The 23,229-nt window shown below is 42.2% G+C and overlaps 1 protein-coding gene across 1 annotated transcript in view; it reads left to right on the top strand.

The window, feature by feature from the left end:
* RYR1 (ryanodine receptor 1) overlaps positions 1 to 23,229 on the top strand; it is a 1,073,089-nt gene that overhangs the window by 720,180 nt on the left and 329,680 nt on the right. Inside the window, exons 71-73 of the mRNA XM_078661091.1 lie at positions 19,557 to 19,727; positions 20,310 to 20,369; positions 21,017 to 21,154. Coding sequence (XP_078517217.1) covers positions 19,557 to 19,727; positions 20,310 to 20,369; positions 21,017 to 21,154 — 369 coding nt within the window. The remainder of the gene's footprint in view (positions 1 to 19,556; positions 19,728 to 20,309; positions 20,370 to 21,016; positions 21,155 to 23,229) is intronic.

Raw genomic sequence — 23,229 nt, 5'->3', positions numbered from 1 at the left:
TCTGGGCGGGACGTAGTGGGGCACCCATTCCGTAGCAATGAAAGGGACGAAAGGCAGACTGCGCAGGGCGGGTGGTGGAGAGGCCCAAGGACCTGGCCGTAGCTCGAGAGTCCTTAAAGCGCTCCAGCGCGTTGTCTGCCTTGTCGCCGAAAAGGCGACGGCCATCAAAGGGCATGTCAATAAGTGTGGATTGGACATCTCGGGAAAACCCAGTTGAATGCTACCAGGCGTAGCGCCGAATAGCTACTGACGTGGCAATCGTTCTGCCCAGTGCGTTGGCGGTATCCAGCCCACAGCAGATAATAAACTTTGATGCATCTCTTCCCTTGGAGACATCACGGGAGAGCACGGCCCGGGCCTCCTCCGGGCACTGAGGCAGCACTTGCGCCACTGCATCCTACACAGAGTGGGAATAATGGCCCAACAGACATGCAGTGTTTACCGACCGCAGTCCCAAGCTGGTGGAAGAAAACATATTCTTCCCAAGTTGATCCAGATTCTTGGATTCCTATCAGGTGGAGCTGTAGAGAAGGCCCCATTGGGCATAGAGGCATGGATCACCAAGCTCTTGAGGGTAGGGTGTTGGGAGGGGAAAGTGGGGTCGCCCGGGGCCGGTCGGTGACATTGGGCAACCATCCTATCCACAGGAGCCCCTGTGTTGGGCCTGGACCAGGTGGCCAAAAGGATGTCCATAAGGGCTTCATTGAACGGCAGCAGGCGCTCCGAAGAGCTCACTGCCGGCTGAAGCACCTCTGTCAGGAGGTTAGTCCTGTCTGCCGCCATACGAAGCTCAAGGTGGAGAGCCTCGGCTGCCACTGCTTATGATGCTCCCTCCTCCGTAGCAACGGTAGGAGGAGACAACATGTCTAGGTCTTGGGGGGTATCCAGACCACTGGCATCCCCCAGTTCCTCTCTCCAGTCCAGCTCCTCCTCTAGCTGGGCAGTTAAAGGGCCCTCAGACCTTCCCAGTTTTCCACACCCTCCTCTGGCTGCCAAACTGGCTGAAAATGGCCAGAGTGGAATGCAGGCACAAAGTACTCATTGGTGTCGGTCGATGTCGGTCCAGTTCCGTATCCACATCGGGGTGGAAGCCGGGGTCGACGTTGGCTGGAGGTCCAGCCGGCGCTGGCTGCGGACGTGGTGCCGGTGGAATTGGCACCGGTGGAGGTGTCACAAGGTCGACCAGCGCCGATCCTGATATGGATCCAGGGGGTCCCTGTGGAGCCGAGGCCGGAGCCGCTGGAGTCGAAGGCCTAGGGCCCTCAACTGAGTCCGCAGGGCCCGAACGCGCACCGGCGGAGTCAAGCTGCCCAAAGATGCCGTGCATCGCTTCGTAAAATTGACAAAGCTGGCCTGGGGTCGCTCCTGGTTCTGGGAAGGGAGGGAAGGCCGGAGTCAACCCTAAACGCTCTGCACGCGGAGTTGCGGGAGTGGCACCATCCGCACCCTTCCTCACAACGGCCGGCAGATGAGGGGAAGTGGAAGAGCGACGATGCTTCTTTGACTTTTTTTGGTGCTTTGACTTACCTGACCCCGAGTGCAAAGACTTCGACGAGGAGTGATGGTGGCTCCGCGACTGGTCCTGTGACCTCCCACGCAACTAGGACCTCGAACGATGCAGAGCCGACTGCCCGGCCTCGAAGAGCTTTCGGGACCGCTCCTGCAAAGACTTCGGGGCCATGGTCCGGAAGACGGAGCACGACTTGTGGTTGTGGTTGCGCTCCAGGCAATAGAGGCAGGCTCTGGTGGTGGTGAAGTAAGCATGGGACTGTGCCTAATATGGGCCCTGCACAAGGCAGTGTGAGACTGCAGGGAGCCGTCCGCATGCACCTACAATAAGAGAGGCAGGATGCCACCATTGAACACCTGGTCTGCCCAGTGGCGTAACAAACCTTGAGGGGCCCCCCCTGCAGGGTATGTGAAGGGGCCCCCTTCTGGCTCAATCTAGAGCCCCCCAGCAGAAGTGCGGTGCTGAAGGGGCCCCCTGGAGGGTGAGGCCCCCCTGCACCGCTGGGGCTGTAGGGGCCTGTGTTACGCCCCTGGGTTTGCCTGTCGCGAAGTTCACTGAAAATGACTGATGACTGGAGAATGAAGCAGGCTGTTTGAGACGCAGCACAATGGGGGGGGGGCAAATGAGAGGGCTGTTGGAGGTCCTGCGGTGATCAGGGTCAGATGGTTTATGATGTAAAGCTATGTTCTTTTTTATGAAGGATAGCTGAACGCATTACCAAAGCCCTCTACCATTTGCTGCATGGCAAGGAAAGCTCTGCTTTAGAGTACATCAGATTAACTACCATGACTACCATTAATGAAAACGTAGCATAGGAAAACATCAAGCTACTTTCAGTTAGATCAAAGCATTAGAAAAATAGCTTGAAAGGGGCCCTTTGCTTATACGGTATTTCTATTCAGCTCCTTGACATATAAAGTGTTGAGGCACAATTGGCTTAAGGCAATCTAGAATTCATAAGGCAGATGATAGAGCAATGGTAGATTGCAGATAGATCAAGCACATATAGAAAATAAGTTGAGTTAGCCGATAAGGAAGCACCTCACATTTCTATGCATGCTTAAACTTCCCACTCAGCTCCATTCAGACATGAACTGTATGGATATAAGCAACTTAGTGATGCCAAATCCAAACTTTTATTGCATTGCATTGATGAACGGCTCACTTTAAGAGTTAGAGTTTAGAGTCAGAAGCAGCTAAGCAACATTACTTGAATTAGTTACATTGTGTCATGCCTATTTCAACAAATATAACACAAGAAAATTCATGCTGATTTACAGCTTGTCATCTACTGGTCAAGATGTCCCACTATGGGTGTAGGACGTATGTTGCCTTTCATGAATCTCTGTTTGCATTTAGTATAAATTGAAGGTATCCTTTTTGGTAGCTTATTTTCTATTATATCTGTTGCTTCCTCTTCAGTTGTCCCCAGTTATGTGCTTATTCGCTTGTCATTCACCTAGAGTGAGCTCATTCCTCCTGTGCTTTTTCTTCCTTTCAGATGCCCACTGCTAGGTAATCTATTGAGATTAGCTTGTGCATCAGTATCGGAATTGTAACAACAGTTTGGGACCAGAATATCACAGCCTCAATATCATCTGACACAAATATTGTGTGTACAAAAACATCGCCCCATTGGCAATAGAAAATCTATACCCAATGGAGTGAGATTTTTAAAACAATACTTACGCCACTATATTCATATCAGGCAATATTTTTATTATTGATATTACTACCTATAACAGATCGAACACAAGCTGTAGAGCAGTTAAGTGTGTAAAATGTTTTCAGCGGTTCCTATTCCAAAGGAAACAGCATTTTACCATGGATCTGGCACAATGGAAAGGCTAAGGGAGTTCTTCTTAGTAAAGAGGACTGTACATTTTTTCTAAAATCGTTAATCATCTCAGGCATTCAGGTGGAAAAAAGATAAAGTTCCACAGCCTGGACCTGAATGCTGATTACACTTTACCTATGGGTTATGCCCTGAAAAATAAAAAAACAATTTGGTGTTTTTAAGTGATGTTAAGGATCTGTCTGGCCTGGAAATTGTGATGTTAACAAAAAAACTCTTACATTGGTTGTAGAAGGAAATTTGTAGTGTGACAGGCTTTAGCCCCAGACACGGAATATGTATCCTTCAGCGTCTGTACCTGGAAAGAGAAACGACAATTAGGTAATCCTATGCTAATCTGAATTAAGGATCTCTCTGGGTTACAACAGGTGAACTTGAAGGTGATTTAACAAATAAGCAATTGTATATGATGGTACATATTTTCATTTTACCACGTTCTCTTACAGTGAGATTCTACAAATCTTTAGCTGCTTCATAGAGAAGCCTGAGTTGGCATGGATTGTATAGCGTCTGTGTCATGACAGTCCAAACGAAAATAAAGGCACTAATACATAGATTGCTTTCGAAAGTTGTAATCTGTTGAGGAATGTCTTGTGTGCGCCTGTCACTTTATGGATGATACACATGCTGGAGAAGCATATTTGCAGGTAAGTATTCCTTTCTTCTGAGAAATGATGGACAGAAATTCTTACCTCTGCCAAATTTCATTCTGAAAATGTCATGTTGATCCCATCCCTCATGTGTACATGCTTCATTTTTATACCTTTTGGAAATTAACACCTAACTTCTTCCTGGTCTGAATTTACAGTGTCTCCTTGTGAAAATGTTTGAACTTTAACCTTCTTTCTACCCTTTATTTTTTTATTTCTTTTGTTTGTAGTCTGGAGAAAGCCAGGTTAGAAAAATTCCCAACTTTCTCTCGTTGTTTCTTTTCATTTTGATTTAATGGATGCTGTGTGTGCCACGCAGTTAGCATGGAGCATCTTCCCATGGGTCTCTTCCCCCCTCACCATCTCCTCTTCTCATAAAGCCTGCTGGGTGGGCGTGGCAGAGGGACCAGTGACACCTTTGTTGTCTCGGCTAGACTGATGGAATGAAATGGAAAAACAAATCCCTGCTAGTACTTCTATTAAGCACATTGGTTGTGGTTCACAAACAACTGAGATCATCAGCCCATTGAGGTTAACTTTGAGGTGAATGGAGCATCTCTCCTTAAAATGCAAGATCAGCTGCTTATATCCCAGATTCTTCTGCCTTTCTAGACATATGACTGAAGCAGAAATGCGATAAGCCGAGCACTGATCCATACATAAGGCATGCAAACAGCTTGAGGATTCATTGCTCAACCCAAGGAAGGATTCCATTCAGTCAGTCTTTTTCATGCCAACTACGAGGATATATGGGAATTGTAAGTCTGTGAACGGAACTTTAATGAAAAGGTTATTGACTACCCATTGATGGAAACATATCTCCTTATATACCCCCACTGATCTCTCAAAGACGCATACTTTTTATCTCTATAGCTAGAATTCAGAAACCTATATATGCACTGATTACCTTTCAAATATGGATTCTCTACTCACAACACTGAGTCTTTATTAAGTTCTACTTGTTGACTTGCTTCATCCTACTAAAAAGCAAATGCCCACAGATGGATATTTTAGCATCCATGGATTGTTTGTCATTTTCCATCCATGCAAATTCTTTCTGTTCATATATTGTACCCTCTGCTACCCACACATGGCTTCTCTGGTTGCCACTCATAGATGGTCCATATAATATCTCTGTCACTGACATGGCCTTCCGGTCACCAGCAGGTTCTTTTTGGCAAGCTCAAATATAGATTTTGAGGCCTTGCACAGACTGGCTGTATGCCCCCACTAGGTGTTTTCAAAGCAACCCATAGCTGGCCTATCTGTAGGGTCACAGAATGTTACAGTTTGAGGTTTTCACTTACCAAACCTCTTGGAGTTTTAAGCTTGGTCCTCTAAAGTTAAGCTAAAGTACCAGATTACCATGGCTTTGTAAATGAAAATGTTGCACTGGAAAACATGTTGGTCTTGGTACAGTTTCTCTCCACCTCACCCATATAGATATGTAATCACATAAAATCACTTCACCACCCAAGTACTACATTTTTCCCACCCGCATATGTTCTTACTATCACATTCATGCCGTTTTGGTGCTCCCCAAAAAATCTCTCTGCTTTCCACAGGTGGACATTACCCAGCAGTATGCAAAGAAACACTCTTTCACCCACAGACGCCTCATGCCACCCACAGAACCTGAGCCAACTACAGATGGATTTTGCTGCCATGTACAGTTTGACAGACTAACTGACAAACAATGCTCTATTTGCTGCTCTGACATATTTTTAGACAAGAAGTGAATTGTGTGCCTCTTGCAGGAAACCCTGGCCTTTATAAGGTTAGATTCAATTGGGTCAGGTTGGGTTAGGTTAGGTCAGGTTGGTTGGGGTTACACATTTTTCGAAAGTACTTGTACATTTAATAGAGTTTCTTGGTGCTCCAACATGGATCTCCTCAGATCAGGACTAGTATGGGAAACATTTCAAACACATATACTTTAAATAATGTCCTCAGTCTTTGAAGATGATTAGAGGATTATCTGCAGAAGTCTGTTCCAGAGAGAAATAGCCAGCACTGAAAATGTGCAACCTCCTTTCCATTCCATTAGCTCTTTCCATCTTACACACATGGAAAGTTATTGACCTTAAAGCTCTCTTCCCAGTATTTAACAACATGTATTTCTTTCATATACACACCTTTGAAAGAGAGATCCCTCTTGGCTAGCCTTTTGCTATGGGCATTAATCTTTGTCTTTGGCAAGAACGTTTCTTTTATGGTTTCTCACTCTCAGGGCACTTGTTTTTCCATCATCAGCTATTCATTTATTATGGATCCTTCATCTGCCTATTTTTCCAAATACTACTCTATATACACCTTTGGGGAGTGGGGATGTAGGAACAGAGGGTGTTAATTGGAGTGGGTTACTGGGGGGTGAAGAGATTGCATGATCTTGGGGTTTTGGGAAGACATTACCTCTTGAATGCAGAGCAGAGTGAAGCTCGATGTTGAGATGCCAATCAGGGGCAACACATTGATGCTCCGATGTGTTGATAGCAGAGTGTGCAGCCTTGCTGGGGCATCAAAGCCGAGCAGGAGAGTGGGACAGATGGCAATGGCATCTGTAAATTTGGACATATCTCAGTGCCAAAGCCGGAGTAGAGGGGTTTTCTAATGAGCATGTGAAGGTTCTTTTTACAGGGTATGATGCCGTGCTTGTGAACCTGTTTGCTAGAAAATAAATCCATGATGGCTTTGATGAGGTCAGTTATGGGGGAATAATGAGCTTCAGGAATTAGGAATGGCAAATGCTTCTGCTTGGTGCTTCAAGATCAAAAGTTAGTTCCATGTACTGCTTTAGCTTAGCTGCTCATGTTGATGTTTTCTTCTTTGTACAGTTTCTTGTCTTTGTTGTTTAAATGCTAAGCTTGATTTATTATTATCCAGTTGACTGGCTTTGGGATATCTGGAATTCTAAAGCTGAGTGCTGACATGGAGCATCTGGTCTTAGGCGTTGAGTGGAAGGGTATACACTGAGCTGATGTCAACAGTACTTACAGCAACAAACAATCCATTTCAAGATTGTTGATTCCCCTACTTACAGCAGAACGCAATAATGTACATTACAACATGCAAAATTAAGTCATCTAATTGATCTTGCTATATTCTACAGATACTGAAAGGTTGCTAAGTAGTCATGAATTTACTCTATGTGCTGAGTCTCTAGCAATTCGGCGTGGCACACAAATACTTTGAGCCACCTTGAATCATAGGTTTGATGTGGTTTGAGGTACATCCTGCCCAGAAATTTGCAATTTTGTTGTGGTTTTAATCCCACGTTGCCTTGCAAAACATACACCATGATTGTTTTGGGTTGGCAAAGCATGCGGTTGAATCACCTCAAACATGAATTTCCAGCAGCTTCTAGAATTTTTCAAATTTTAGATCACTCCAGGATTCGGATATGTCAAGTGTATGCTGAAGGAGTTCATCCATGATTAGTAGGGAAGTTTCTGTCAGTTCAGGTGGACCAGTGTTTGCTGGAATCAGGGCTTGTTTTTTGATGTTGTTCTTTTTAATTAGTTTCTTCGGTACTCCCCTCCTTACCCTTCCTACCTACTTGGCAAAAAGATCGAAAAGTAGAAAAAATAAGTGTTACTTTTTGTGAGCCCATACATTTGTTGACTGTATTGTGTTCTTTGTACTGCTTGTCCTCTCGCACAATCCTTCTGTATTCTGTAGTTGTTTTGTTAGCCATTTTCATCCTCCCTTACATTGCACAGATATGTTATACTTGTCTCTCATCTACAATACCTTAATATTATGTATCTTTATTAATACACACAACACTAACATTTGTCTTGTGAGTTTTGCTGTGTTTTCTACAATTCTATATTGCAATTAGTGTTCTGACTGGCTTGTTCATATTCAGCTAGGTAGCACTGCTGCCGTCCATCAAGTAGCCAGTTTCGTCTGTCTGTATCATTCTGATTGAATATGTACTGCTAGGGTATGTGTATTTTGTGTTGTGTGTTTATGAATTTGCAGCTGTATCAATCTGTAAAATTCTATTCTGTGCTGCTGTGCTCTGCAGTGTAATTTCTTTTTTACTCACTTCAAACTATCGTCCTGAACTGCTTTCCCAGACAGTTTCTACATTTCTGAACTTTTCTTCACTATTTGCTACATCCCTGATCAGTTCATTGCTGTCCTAAACTGTTTCTAATTTCCAGAATTATTCCCTGCTTTGTGGAAATGTTCTGTTTTTGCTGTCTAAATCCTTTGAACAATTTTTTACACTCCTAAACATGCAGCGACGTCCTGAACTGTACCGGCCGCCCCACCCCAATAATTTCCAGTCCATGTTGGGGTTCTCCCATTAAAAGGCATTTTGATAAGTACATTTTTCTTAAAATATAAGCTAAACATCCATATATTTTATAGGCAATTCAAATAATCAGAGTTTGGAATTTGGCTTGGCTGCTTCTTTCTGATTGTTTGCTGTTTTCTTTGATATACAATAGAATCTGCACCTTTCTGACACCAAATAAAACATGGTAATTCAGGACCACTTAAATAGTATATATAGCCATGCAAATTACAAATACATTAAGACAATGAAGTGATATGAACATTAAAGACTAGTTGCCAGAAGTAAGTCTTTGAGTATAAATTCATGCCTTTTTATGTCTCCCAGTATAAAGGTGTAGGGAGCACAGCAATCACTAAGGTTGGGCAGGGTAGGCAGACACAATATCGATTTTTAAATATCGACATACAATAATGTCGATGTTTAAAAATCGAAGGGACAGAATATAGATATTTTTAATATCGATGGGACAGAATTTCAAAGGTAAGTAATATCGATTTTGTTAATATCGATGTTAGTAATATCGATGTTAGTAATATCGATGTTACTAATTTAGATTTTTGTATGATTTTTATGTATATAATTATGTATTTAATATGTATTTTTTTCAATATAATTTAAGTAAATTTTGTATTTTAGTACCGTAGCGAGTTGTGGGTTTATAGGGGAATAGGATGGGAAGTAATTTAATTATACTAAATTAATTATGAATTTTTACGAATTATAAATTAATTTTAATTAATTGGTAAATAATTTGTATTAATTGGTAATTGATCAATATGTTCTGTAGTGGGTTATGGGTGTATATGGGAATAGGGTGGGAAGTAATTTAAATGTAATTAAGTAATAACGTATTTTAATTAATTGTTTTGTTAATTATATTATTGTTAATTAACTATTATTGGTAATTAATTTTTATTAATTGTAATTAGTTTTTATTAAGGGATTAATTGATCATTATGTTCTGTAGCGGTTTATGGGTTTATAGGAGTGTAGGATGGGAAGTAATTTAAATGTAATTAAGTAATAATTTATTTTAATTAATTGTTTTTGTTCATTATATTATTGTTAATTAACTATTAATTGGTAATTAAATATTATTAATTGGTATTTATTATTAATTGTTACTTAATTATTCATTTGTAATGATGTGTTTAATAATTATGTATAAGTATTTGTAAATAGTTTAGATTTATTTAATAATAATTTTTTTCAATATTTAAAAATATTACTTTATGTATAAGTATGTTATTTTTAACTTCTACTCTATCCAACACTTTCCCTACTGTTGCACTCTCTGGAGTGGGAATATTAATTTTTACCCCTACGCTATCCAACACTTTTCCTACTGTTGCACTCTCTGGAGTGGGAATAGTCATTTTTACCCCTACGCTATCCAACACTTTCCCTACTGTTGCACTCTCTGGAGTTGGTATAGTAATTGTTACCCCTACGCTATCCAACACTTTCCCTACTGTTGCACTCTCTGGAGTTGGAATAGTAATTTTTACCCCTACGCTATCCAACACTTTCCCTACTGTTGCACTCTCTTGAGTGGGAATAGTAATTTTTACCCTTACGCTATCCAGCACTTTCCCTACTGTTGCACTCTTTGGAGTGGGAATAGTCATTTTTACCCCTACGCTATCCAACATTTACCTACTTTTTTAAATTTGTTTTACATTTTTATTAATTTTTATTTATATTATTATTTTATGTGTATAGATGTATTTGTAATTTATAACATTTTTAATTATTTATAAGTTATTAAAATAATTTTTAAAAGTTATTATTAAGGAAGTATATATTATGTATTATATGTATATGTTTAATTATTTTTTTATTAATTAATGTATATTAATTAATTTTAAATATTATAACATAGTTTAACTATGTTTATTACATTCATAAGTTTTATTTATTTTTCTAACATATTTTTTTATTTAAAAAAACGATATTTTTTAATTACGATATTTTTCACATCGATATTTTTTTCTCGATATTTTTGTACTTACCTTGTTAGAGATAGGACGTCAATATAGTTGATATCGATATTTTTGTTGCGATATTTTTGTAGGTCGATATTTTGTATATCGACATTTTGTCAGACATTCGTTGGGCAGATCTTACAAGCAAACACAGGTTAAACAGATCTAACATTCAGGTTCAGTTAAAGTACAGATTCAAGTAGCACATGTAGGCCATCAATGTGAGTGACGAAAATCCACGAAGATCCATAACTCTTGGTGAAATTCTGCCTCCTGCAATTACAAGTGTTTCCAGGCTTGGAATTTCTAGACTTGATCATTTCTCGCCAAGGGACATAGGACATGTCCAGCACAGCTCGACCCTGATCCCGCCAGCAGCACGGATGGAGCAGAAAGTTCTCTCCTCCCTCGCAGGCCATATATAAGATGCGAGGAGTGGGCAACCTATACCAAGGATGTCCAGGGAAACCACTGGTGAAGTGCATATGACTCGGACTGGTCCCCGTATGTTCAAGTATAGATCCTATACATACCCAAGTATAGCCATCATATGACAAGGGTTGCCCAGTCTTGGTGTATTTATTCAGACTGACTTTTCTATATACAAATATAGATGCAGAGATGCATACACAAAGACCATTGAAGACACAAAGGCTCACTGACTTACTGGTGCCGGATACAATGGTTATGACTATGCTCTTGCCTTCTGGTTTGCCAATGGCTCAATAGAGGTCAAGGGATCATACCACTTTACAGGCTGCATCTCTATCTATTATCCTCCTGAGCCTGGTTGCAGGCAAAGTCTCACAGCTCCTGCATCAGAACAGATATTGAAGAGACTAAGACTTCTGAATCAGACTGCAGGTTCACTAGTCTCCTGGACCAGACCAGCAATGTGAACAATGGCAAGAGCTGGAACTCAAAGTCTCACTTTCTATCCCCCACTTAGGTCCTTTCCTCAGCCTCCTCTCATTGGACATAGGAACACTCTTTGTTGTACCGTTAGAGCGGAATAGTCAAACATACTGGGCCTGATTCACAAAGGTAAACTTACATTTTTGTGTATTTTACTTTTTTTTGGTATTCATAAACTGCCAGTTTAATTTTAGTATACTTTGCACATAAAAAGCTATGAGAGGCCTATCTTTTTATGTGTGAAGTCGCAGCAGACATAAAATTCCTATCTGATAGAGACAACTACCTGCAAATTCCTTACCTTTGAATTTCCCAGGCGTCAGACTAGATCCGGCAGATTTTTCTTCGAGCAATACAGCTAAGCGCAGATCGGCTCCGCATGACTTAGTAAGTGTCGTCTCCTCTGTTGTGATGTCCATGTCGCCTATATAAACATAACCTCACTGGGATCAGTTCTTTTATTCCTGCGCCTGCGGGCGCAGATCAGTCGAAGAGAGCTACCCTCTGTCACTTTTTGACTGGCTTTTTTCGACATTTTGTCGAAGATTATTTGGTCTGTTTGTATGTCCAAGAAGACTTCTGGATTCAAACGGTGCAGCTTCTATCATAACGCCATGTTCGTGACGGATCTACACTTGATTTGTTTTTGGTGCTTGGAGCTCGACCACAACTCAAAGTCGTGCTAAAACTACTAGGCCATGGACAAAAAAGCTTTGAGGGAGCGATCTCTTAACCTACTTGTGGCCTGGTGCCTGGCACTGCGTCTTTCACCCCAGAGGTCTTGTTCACAGTCCCGGTCGAGAGGAAGGTCCAGGCACCGTTCCAGGAGCCCTAAGTCTTCCTCCTCCTAGAGTCGGTCAGGTAAGAAGCGCAAAAAAACAGAAGAAGTCAAAGCGTCCATTGTCTTTACCCCATCTGTTCGCCGATGCGACGGAGAAGTGTCGACGCTCTAGGCCTCGTTCTGCTGAACATGCTCCTGAGTCGGCTCTGCAACTCCCACCCAGCTCAAGGAATTTTATGATGTCATGTGCCTCATATTTGGGTGGCCTGACCCTGCTGGTGCACCTTTGGGCCCCTCATGCACAGAGGGGACTCCACTGGATTTTGCACCGGTGGATCCGATGCCCCCCCAGGGATCCAGCAATGGATCCGTACCAACGCCGGTCGTGCCATTGCGACCTTCCCCAGCGCCAATGCTGACACAAGACTCCCGACACCCACAGGCTTCTCCAGCTCCTTCCACATCCCTGACAACCCGTAGACAGTTCAGCGCCTACCAACACCCATACCAGTGTCGAACAGAACCCCTAGGTTCTAGGTCAGTTGCCTAGCCCTATTCTGAAGGGATTAGGAGGGGTCGTTGAACCCTTTATAAGACTAGCCTCATCAAGATCAGGACTGGTATGAGGGATTGGGTGAGGCCAGTTGACTCAATACTACTCCAGATTCTGGCCTACTTTCTCCCCCTACTGTGGCTATGGAGGAGGGGACTTTATAAGCTATGGTGATGAGAAGGGCTCCTGAGGTCATGGACCACATCTTGACAGAGATCCTGCAACAGGTGTTTCCTCCTCAGAACCTCTACTGCCCTTCAACAAGGCCTTGACTGATTGCCTATTGGGAACCTGGTCCAAGCTCCTGTTAATAGGACAACCGCGCACCGCCATTGCCCTGCACCGGTCTACCCAGATTTCCTATCCAACCACCCTACCCCTGAGAGCTTGGTAGTCCATGCCTCTGCGTTACAGGGCCTGATCCCTTCCGCACCCCTGGATAGGGAATACAAGAGGCTGGATTGTTGGGGTAAGAAAATGTTTTCTTCCGCCAGCCTTGCAGTGTGGTCGGTGAACACCGCATGCCTATTGGGCCATTACTCCCACCCCTGTGGGAAACAGTTGTGCAAGTTCTGCCACAGTTCCAGAGGAGACCCGGGCTATCCTCTCCCAAGCGGTGTCAGGCAAGAGAGATGCATTCAAAAAATATGTAGGGGTTTACCCAAATTACCCTCCTATACCTGGGCAACGATACAATACAAAGATAAAAAAGGAAAAAATGCAAGGAGGCAAAGATATATTTATATCTACTTATATAGGGATCTTCATATTACTCTATTAACAGTACATAATCCTGTTGTTAGTTCATGTAACTTATTTCAAACCACAAATCACATGCCAAAGACACATTTTTACGTAATTTTAATTATCTTAATGTTGATTTTGATCATTCTAATTTTTGAAATTATCTTTTCGAACATACACACATATATATATATATAAACAACAAATATATACAAATGACAAACCAACACAATTCATAAATTCCTTCTACCCGCTTGATAGAAAAAACTGTGTTTGCCTATTAAATAAAGGGAATACACTTAGAGGTCGTCTTAAATGCATACAAGGTTATTACTCCTCTAAAAACCTTAATCACAAAAATGTGCATTCAATAGTCACAAGATTAATCAATTATAGTCAGACTCCTCTTGTGAATACCTGTCCAGCAGCAAAGTTCACCATTCATTTTGGTCTTGCTTAACCGACTCGCTGGGTGGAGCAATTTCATCAACGGTGTCTGTTCGACCCCACACCTGCCCGAGAACTCCTGGCTTTTCTGGGGATGTCCAGGCTTCCCTCATGGACATTGCCTTTGATGGCACCTGTCTCTTCGGAGACAAGGAAGACATGGACTGTTGGGCTATGGCCAAGTCTTTAGGGCTCTCAGTGGCCAAATGTTCCCCATCTGCCTTTTGCCTCTTTCATGGCTATGGAAGGGGCTTTCAGCCGCTCCAGCCATATCCCAGGCACAAGACCGAGCAAGTACAGCAACCTCTGCACTGCTATTGGTGCAGCTCATTCCGAGCCCATGAGTCGGGCAGCCAGAGGTCAGGTCAGTCCACCCCCCCCCGCAGTCTCAGCCGCCAAACCCTCCTAGTCAGGCCCTTCAAGACCATGGGCAGCCAGTTGGTGGCAGGATCAGCCATCACCTCCACCACTGGCAAAACATCATGTCAAAAGATGAGTTCTTCAAATAGTCCCTCCCCTTTGAGACTATCCCTACCTTCATACCTACAATCAACGACTGGCTGATGGAGGATCACCTGACTTTGCTTCAGGAGGAAGTCATGACTTTCTTGGCCAAGGGAGCCATAGAGAGGGTTCCGGTGCCAGAAGTAGGCTGTGATTGTTATTCCTGCTACTTTCTGGTCCCTAAAAAAGACAAGGGTCTTCGCTCTATCCTAGATCTACGAGCCCTCAACTACTTCTCCGAAAAGGAAAAGTTCAAGATGCTCACTCTGGCTCAGGTCTTGTCTGCCCTGGTCCCAGGAGACTGGATGGCAGCATTGGACTTGCAGGACACTTATTTTAACATTCCAGTCCTGCTGTCCCATCTGCGCTATCTGCGGTTTTTGGTAGGCCATGTGCACTTTTAGTTCACCATGCTCTCCTTTGGGCCAACCAGCACCCCTTGGGGTTCACCAAGGTGATGGCAGTGGTTGCAGCCTATTGGAATGGATCAGGGGTGCCAGTCTTCCCCTGTATCGTTGACTGGCTGTTGGAGGCAGACTTTCCCCAGACTGTTGTCTCCCACCTTCAGACTACTACAAACCTCCTACATTCTCAAGGGTTCACTACAGGGCTCAAAAAATCCCAAAATTGTTACTTGACCTGCAGGTCTAGTGACTTAAATAATCTACTTGACCTAATTATAATGCTCTTGACCCATAAACTGGTTTCAAATATGTGATCCTGGGCAAGTATTTTAATTCACTGAGACGCCATTTTCTTCTTTATCACATATGAGAGCACCTTCAAATATGCACGTTCAGCACGTCTGCTGTAGAGAAAACGCCTTTGTTTAATTTAATAGACTAAACATTAGCTCCATCTAGAATGCAAATCTAGCCACATATAAGATACACTTGCCTCTTAATTCATTAAATACATTGTCATCAGGGCTTGGCCAGGAATGACTCTCACATCATGTTTAAAAACGATCTCTTTTAATAAATACATAACAAAAGCATAAAGTAGCAGCCCACTGTTATTTGCAATCAGCAGATGTTACATTGAAAAGGCCACAGAATTTGTCACTGACGTGTGGTTTTAAAACGATATAGTGTACATTTTCTGCAAATATTTTGTCATTTGCACATCACCAAGTAAAGTGTCCTGGATTGTTTTTCTCCAATTTAAATCTTTGTTTGAATCACACTTCTGAATTACAAAAAAGGTTATTTCATAATTTCTGATCTACTTGTACTATTCATTTACAAGTTGTTCAAATGTTGTTTTAGAAAAAAAACGGGCATTTTACTGCATTTTGTTTGCTCACTTGACAAAAAGCATTAACTTTAAAAAGAGAAAGAAAAGTAAACACCATTTTCCACATGAGCAAACATTTGTAAAAAGACAAACTGATATTTGACCTCTGTTCTTGAGCAGTTGGCAAATGCTGTCAAGATAAAACAAAATATAAAGGTGGTGTGGCTCACTGGTTAGAGGTGGCAGACCCGGAAGCAGAGAACGGCCGGGACCAGGGTTCAATTCCCGACGCGGCAGGGTCGTGCACCAGGGTCAGCGGACTTGATAATTCTCGCCTCGGTGCCTACTCTAACGAGGGATCACACTCGGCAACTCTGGGCATTAGCTTGCCTCATCTCTACAACGGCCTCCCACATTCGCCCGGGATGCCTGGTTTCACCTTGGAGATACCCAGTAGGGACCATCTCACAGGGATAGCCAGGACGGGTTCCCCAGCGGTCTACAGCGCCACGACACCTCAGGGCAGCAGTGCGCTTTACAAGACACATACATTTACATTTACATTTTAATTGCTCATTTGCTTTCTGAACAAAAAGAACACCTGTTTCGTCTAGCTTAAGTTTACTCACCAGCAGGGTTGAGTAAGTGCTAAAAATAGCTTGACCTGCAAAAATGTCACTCGCAATTGGGAGGGGGTGAGTGGATTTTTTGAGGACTGCACTATCAATGTGCCGAAGTAACACCTGACTCCCTCACAGATGCTCCCTTTCGTTGGAGCTGTTCTGGACACAGTGAAGTTTCGGACCTATCCTCCCGAACGGCGAGTCGGGATATACATACCACTGAAATTTGGTACTTGGAGAGGACGCCCTAAACATGTGCATTCCAAATTCCGAATCACAATACCAAATTGTGATTCGTAGCAAGTTACCAAATCACAATTGGCTTTTGTGCGTATCAAAATGGTTTTTTTTGTAGTCACAAATGGCCCAAATCTCCGAATTGGGCTATTTGCAACCTCCATAAAAATGTGTACATATGACCCAATGTGTGGAATCTACAAGAATAATAAGGCACAATTTACACTTTCGGGGCATGATACTCCACTGCAATAGCAACAGAGTACCCTCTCTGCCAAACGTTCGGTCCAACACCCCAATTTTCAGTCGGGCAGCTCACCAAGTTTTCACCAATGGAGTAAAATTTACTCCGTAAGTGTAAACATTCCTCCGATTGCCCAGGGAAATACAGACATCAGAGGTAAGCTATACAACCATATGCCCTATTTAGAGGAGACAGTTGAATGTATTTTTTTTATACTGTCTGGAACAGCAAAAATTTTTAAAATTATCCCGACACCTTCGGACAAAACATACATGGTTTTTGTGACTATTCATTTTTACTTTTCCAACAACAAACGGCTGTTTTATGAGTTTATTTTTTGAAAAGTACAAATTTGAAAGGTTTTGGTTAAGCGTGCATCACCAGTGAAAGACGCACACTAAATTTTCAAATAGGTTTGTATGAACCACCATGACAGCTGTTCATACAAACCCATAGAGTCAAACTCTAAATGAGGCCACCAGAATTACAGTTACCAGTGATAAGTAATATTTTCTACTAAACTGTTCTAATTTTACTTAATTTTAAAAAATAATATTTTTAATTGTTCTCCCTGCGATAAAAATTTTGCCAACGTTTGTTAAAAACATTCTGTTTACCATAATATTTTTGGCACACCCTGTTCCTAGATATTTAATTACTGCCCTGATGGGCTTAACGCTTTCATCTGCTTCTTTCCTGAATTATTTGCTTTCACAGTTAGCAGCACTGTACTGGTCTTTCTTGGCCTATTTTTTAACCCCTTAATATACTATTTTTTTTTCCTTGACGATCTATTCTCTCACAAGCCAACCTTTCTTTCCTGATCCAATCTCTTGTTTCCTCTACCATCATTTATATGCTTTAAGTGTTTACCACTTCACTAGTTTCTAGAACTGTTCTTTATTTTCTTAACTCTTCACTACTTTCATGATCTATTTTCTATCTTCTTTGATTCTGCTGTACATTTTGGATCTACTCTTCGCGGTCTACTACAGTTTTTAAAATATTTGATATTGATTTTGCAACATAAAAAAACAACACTTTACCACCGGCAACAATATAGAACAGAGGGTGGTCAACAATCCGGCAAGTGTGTCCACTGGGCATATTTATCAGTTTTCGTATGGCATAGTTACACCTCATCATACCTTTGACATTGACAGTTCTGCATCACATCCATTATGCAGTGATATGAAGCCCTCGGTAGACTTGCCAGACCTTCCATATCTTAATCCATTTCCTAGGGCATCTTCTAATTTCATAAACCTGCCTTTCTACTAACATGCACCAGTCCACGTCTTTTTTCAGGTTGTGAGGTCTGGCCAGTCTCTTGCTCCCAAGTGTATGGCAGTGGTCCATTTTTCGACCACGGAGCCAGAGCCACCCACAATTTAGTATATTTGGGAACCCCCACTTCCCCCCAAATGTTAAGTATGCACAATTTGCAGAGGCCCTCTTTTGATTCCTTGTACTTTCTATCACTGCTAGATAGTTCTCTAAATTGCTTGTTTCTTACCTAAACTGCTCCCTGGAAACTGTATGATTGTTTCCTGACCAGTATGGTACTTTTCAGAACTGATCTCTGCTTTCCAAACCTTTTCTTTACTTTCCACATATTTCTCGGTTGAAACAGTCCTATGCTTTACGAGCCTATCATCCTCTTCCCTAAAGTATTTTTGAACTTTGCATGCCGCTGACTGTAGATGTGAATAAATCCCTACTCCCTTTAATCATACTCTAATTGTTTTTAATGCTCTCTCTCCATTTTTGAACTCCCATTCACTCTACAGAAACATTGATTTCCTTAGCTTTTATGATAGACAAAATACTCCTAATGTAGGCAATGAATACTATTGTCCGACCATACAATGTGTTTCCAAAGAACATGCTCTCTTCTACATTGTTAAGCTCCATTCTAAACACTTCTGCTACCTTCTATAATGTTCTGATTTCTTCGACATTGTCTTAGTCTAAATTTAACTTTTGTGTACTCCTCCATACTATCCCAACATTTTCTTTACTTTACATAGTATTCTATAAAGTCTAGATATCTTTTCGCTGCCTTCTTTTGTTTCATGCTGGCTTTGCGGCTACACTTGTATGTACAAATGTGCTCTCTTCTGTCGTACTGTGTGCATCCCAGTCCGTTCTGAAGATGTTCTTTTTAATTCATTGGGAAGGCAAACATGATGGATGCATGAATGAATGTGTGGGTTAAGATGAAAGAAGAATGGATTAGGAGAGGGATGGGCAGAAGAGCGTTGATTAAAAAAGAGCTGAATAGAGAGGGTAGATGGAGAACAATATGACACATTATGAAAATACATTTATAGACAGGGAAAGAGCTAGGTGGAGAAGAGGGAACAGTCTGATCAATAAGGATGGACTGAGGATTGGAACAAGGTCTAAAGTAATATATACAATTTTACTGTTCAAGGACATTCTCAAAATAATAGATTCTATATTTTGTGGCTGTATTAAAAATCAGCAAATGTATGCGTTATTCTATTATTATTACATTCAATAATTCAACAGAGACATGCATACGTTTAGGGTACAGTCAATGCAACAAATAGTCACCAGGGTAAACGAATATTGGAGACCAGAATAAAAATGGTGTAAGAGTAACATAGGAAAATGTCTAAATATAATACCTGCAAATGTCCAGATTGCCTTTGTAGCAGAAAATAGAATAAGAAAAACCTTCGAGAAATACATTAGCAACAGAAGAGTGTAAGTAAATAGTAAAGCTGCACCATGTGGGTTTGGTGGTGCTAGTAGGGAAGCACATGGCAAGTTTGATGTGTTAGGGATGCATATCTGTCATCAATTTGTATATGTTGGTATGTGCACTGCTTTTGGGGTCTCTCAAAGGGCATGGTGCATGCTTGGGAGATGTGAGGGTGGAAGTGAAGGGAATGTGAGTGCTTTTGTCACCTTCAGAACCCAGCTTTGCTTTTCAGTCCGGTGGCTCAGACCAGGAGAGGACAAAGAAGAAGCGTCGAGGGGACCGCTATTCTGTACAGACGTCGCTGATTGTTGCCACACTCAAGAAGATGTTGCCCATCGGCCTCAACATGTGTTCTCCCACTGACCAGGAGCTCATCACATTGGCAAAGACCCGCTACGCCCTGGTACAGTATACAGCAGGAGGGATGATTTTGTTATAACACCTCAGTTCACTGGGGAACACCCTGGTAAAGGGCTTTATTCCATTTTGGTCAAAAGGTACTGGTATTGTCCATCATTAGTTCTTCATTCCACTAAACAGTACCTGGATCTGGGTCTCATTTTGCTAGGGTGTCAGATATCCTTTAACAGTACCTTGTTATTTGGTCAGCCCTTTAGTATAATGCCTCATCACATCTGGGACACTCAGAGTGTTATTTTACTGGTGAATTTCTGGGCACATCGTCTCATTTCAATGGGAGGTATTGTTCTGGTTCAGCACCTCATTCCGACGGAGGGTGATACCCAGGTTCACTGCTCTTTCATGTACAAATGGAAGTAAAAGCCTAATGTTTAGAGGTTAGTTTGTGTGCAGTCATTTTTGTCTGGAGTTTATTTTGGAGGGGGGTGAGGTACTTTAGTTCATCATGTCCAGTCACTACATACTCTTTCTTAGTATATTTTCACCAATACTGGTGACTCCCACAAACATGGCTTTACTGCTACTCTACTGTAATAGTAATTGTATTGTTTCTTATCACCTGCAGAAAGACACTGACGAAGAAGTGCGAGAGTTCTTGAATAACAATCTTCACCTGCAGGGAAAGGTATGTTCTGACGCTTGCAAAGATGACAGTGTGCAGAGGCATATCTCTGGCAGCATCGGCGGTGAAGGTGGGGTAAGGTGAATTTTCTTTCGGGGACAGAACTCAGAAGAATATTTCTGCACTTGACAGTGATGTGGGAGGGGCTGAAGTACTTAAAAATAGCAGAGGCAGAATGGAAGTATCCGAGAGGAAATCTGCTAGTAGAAGAAAAGTGCAAAGCTGTGTTGGGGGTTATCTTTGGCAAAAAACAATGGTATGAAAATGACAGAGAGGGGCCAGCTATGCCATGGCGAGAAAGGGTAGGTGGTGTATTATCTGTAATCTAGAAATTGTAAGGAATGTTCTGCAAGGGTCTGTAGGTCTCTGCAGCAGTGAAGGGTCAAAGATTGAGGAGGGCTGTTTCTGACAATAGCCGAACTGAGGATGGGACTTAATGGCCTGTCATCTGCCTCCTCTGTCGTGAGGAATGTGCTGTAGGCCTAACTGTAGCCATTTAAGAAGGACAAAGTCCATCTCTGGCCACTACAGTGGTGAGAAATGGGACAAAGAGCTTTACTTTTTCAGTAGTAGTGCTGATGGAGGACCCATACAGAGCCTTTCTCCGAGTGGCGGTAAAAGGCAGGACTGACTCTGGCTTTGACTTCCAGTGCGAGAACAGCTCGTCAATGCGCTGGCAGATGGCCCTTTACAAGGAGATGTCGGGGAAAATTGAAGACTGCAACAAACCTGAAAAGATCGTCAAGCGTGTCCAGGAGGTCTCTGCCGTCCTTTATCACCTGGAACTGGTAAGGTCCTAATCACCACCTGCAATCTCATCTACTCTTATCTCATTCTGTTGCGATGTAGAGAAAGGCCCATGTGCTTGAGGTGGGAGCCTGGCAAATGGGAGGTACAATTGTATGAGATTATAACGGGATGAAAGAATATTATCTCTGTGGTTCGATGCAGTGCTTTAAATGGGCTGATAGTGCCAGGCTTTAAGTAACTGTACTTCATTATTTTGAGAGGGAGTCTACCTGCGTTTCTCAGTGGTTGTGCAATACTTTAAATTTAAGAGTATCCACATTTCTCAAAAGCAAGCAAATAGGTGCTCTGGTAACTGGTACCTGCACTTCGTTTTACATTTCAAGCACTGGTTCAATGTGAATGTCTAACACAATCAGTCAATACCTTGAATGGCCATGTATACCCGGCGTCCTCTTATCTGTGTGAAATTGAATGGCCATATGCTTATCAATAGGTTGATTTCGAGAAACTCTGTGACTTTGGTTATGGGTGCACCAATGAGAACTTTGGAAGGTTGCCAGACACCTAGCTAGCACGTTGAATGTCAGAAACCAACTGCCTGTTGTTGTGTGCCCTTCAGTGTCCGTTACAGGGAGTCTTGAGTGGGATGCATTTCAGTTGAAGTTTCTGCTCCATTATGTTTTTCCTCCCATATCCTTAATTATTCGGGTTCTGGGAAAGAAATTCCAATACCAGTCCTAAACCATCCTCCTTGCCTAGAAGGGTGTGGTACACAGACGTTCTACAATTCTCCCTATGTGCTCCATTTTGTCTTCCACTCAGAGTGAATCTCCTTTCCCAATGGAAGGGGAGGCTCTACATGCCAATCTCCATATTCCCTGCCTTAACACCGGGAGACTGTGCAAAGTTATCTGAGTGCCTTCTGACGTCCACTGGAAGTGGTCGATGTTATTATATCAGCTGATTGGCTATTGGCTAAGTCTGTCTACTTTGGCAGATGCTGCAAAGTTGTTTCCTAGTATTCCAACAACTATATCGACCCTCCGAAGACATGCTTATCCAATATCCTGTGGTTCGAATTTTGTTTGGCCCAACAAGGATGTGGCGTTGGTATAGGGAAAGGATATATATCAACCTTGTCTGTCTTTTTGTGCCTGCCAGATGCACCGTCCTTATTCAAGTCACTGGTTGTTGTTCACTTTTTGAAGGGACTCACAAATTGATTTCTGTCGGCACCTTATATTGTTACCCAGTTGGACTTGAACTTGGGGCCTTATGTTTATACCATGCATTCGGTAAAGGTGGCCGTAATTTGTGCACCGACTTTTACCAAATGCATTGGTTTTTTTTTGTCAACCAACATATGTTCAAACATGTTAGTTTGCAAAATTCCAATTCGTAGGCTGTCGCAATTTGGCATACCTTATTAATATGCAAGAGGTAAGTCTTACATTGCGACCCACTACAACTTGCTGCTATCACAGAGATGTTTCCCTGCTGGGGTCAGCAGACCACCATGTCTTCGATTGCTTTTAACTAAAGCCATCTTTTTTTGTTCTATGCATCCTATTTTCCTTAAAGATAAATGAATCGTGTTTAAAAAAAGAAAAGTTTAAAAAATGTTATTTTTGCGAGTAAGCAGTGGGCCCAGGGATCCCTGCCTACTGCTAAAACATATTTTTCATAACATTGGCAAAGGGGAAGAGGTCCCTAAAGGACTCCTTCACATTTGTGGTTGGTTAACCACCGTCTTTGCGGTGTCGGTAATCTATCAATGATTTTTTACTGCAATTATGGTCGCAAACCATTGATACACCATAAGAAATTACAAATTGGTCAGGCAGAGAAGGTCATCTATCAGTGTAGGGGCTGCCCAGGGAAATGGATGAAGATATGGGGTGGGGTAAATCTACAGGGGACAAAGCAGGGACTTTCAAGTATCCTCGGCATCATGCGTGAGATGATGTAGGGCTTGATCAGGCAGACTACAAGGGGCGATTTGAGATACCAGCAGTCATTAGCTATTTCACAAACAGGGGAAGGGTGAAATAAAGAGGGTGTAATACCTGTGTTTAACTGGCTGTAATGAATACGTGTAATGTATCTGAGCAAA

This window comes from Lissotriton helveticus, chromosome 9 (genome assembly GCF_964261635.1).
Source record: "Lissotriton helveticus chromosome 9, aLisHel1.1, whole genome shotgun sequence".
NCBI classification, from domain to species: Eukaryota; Metazoa; Chordata; class Amphibia; order Caudata; family Salamandridae; genus Lissotriton; species Lissotriton helveticus.
The sequence above is the reverse complement of the archived record's forward strand: the minus strand, read 5'-3'. Positions and strand labels throughout refer to the sequence as shown.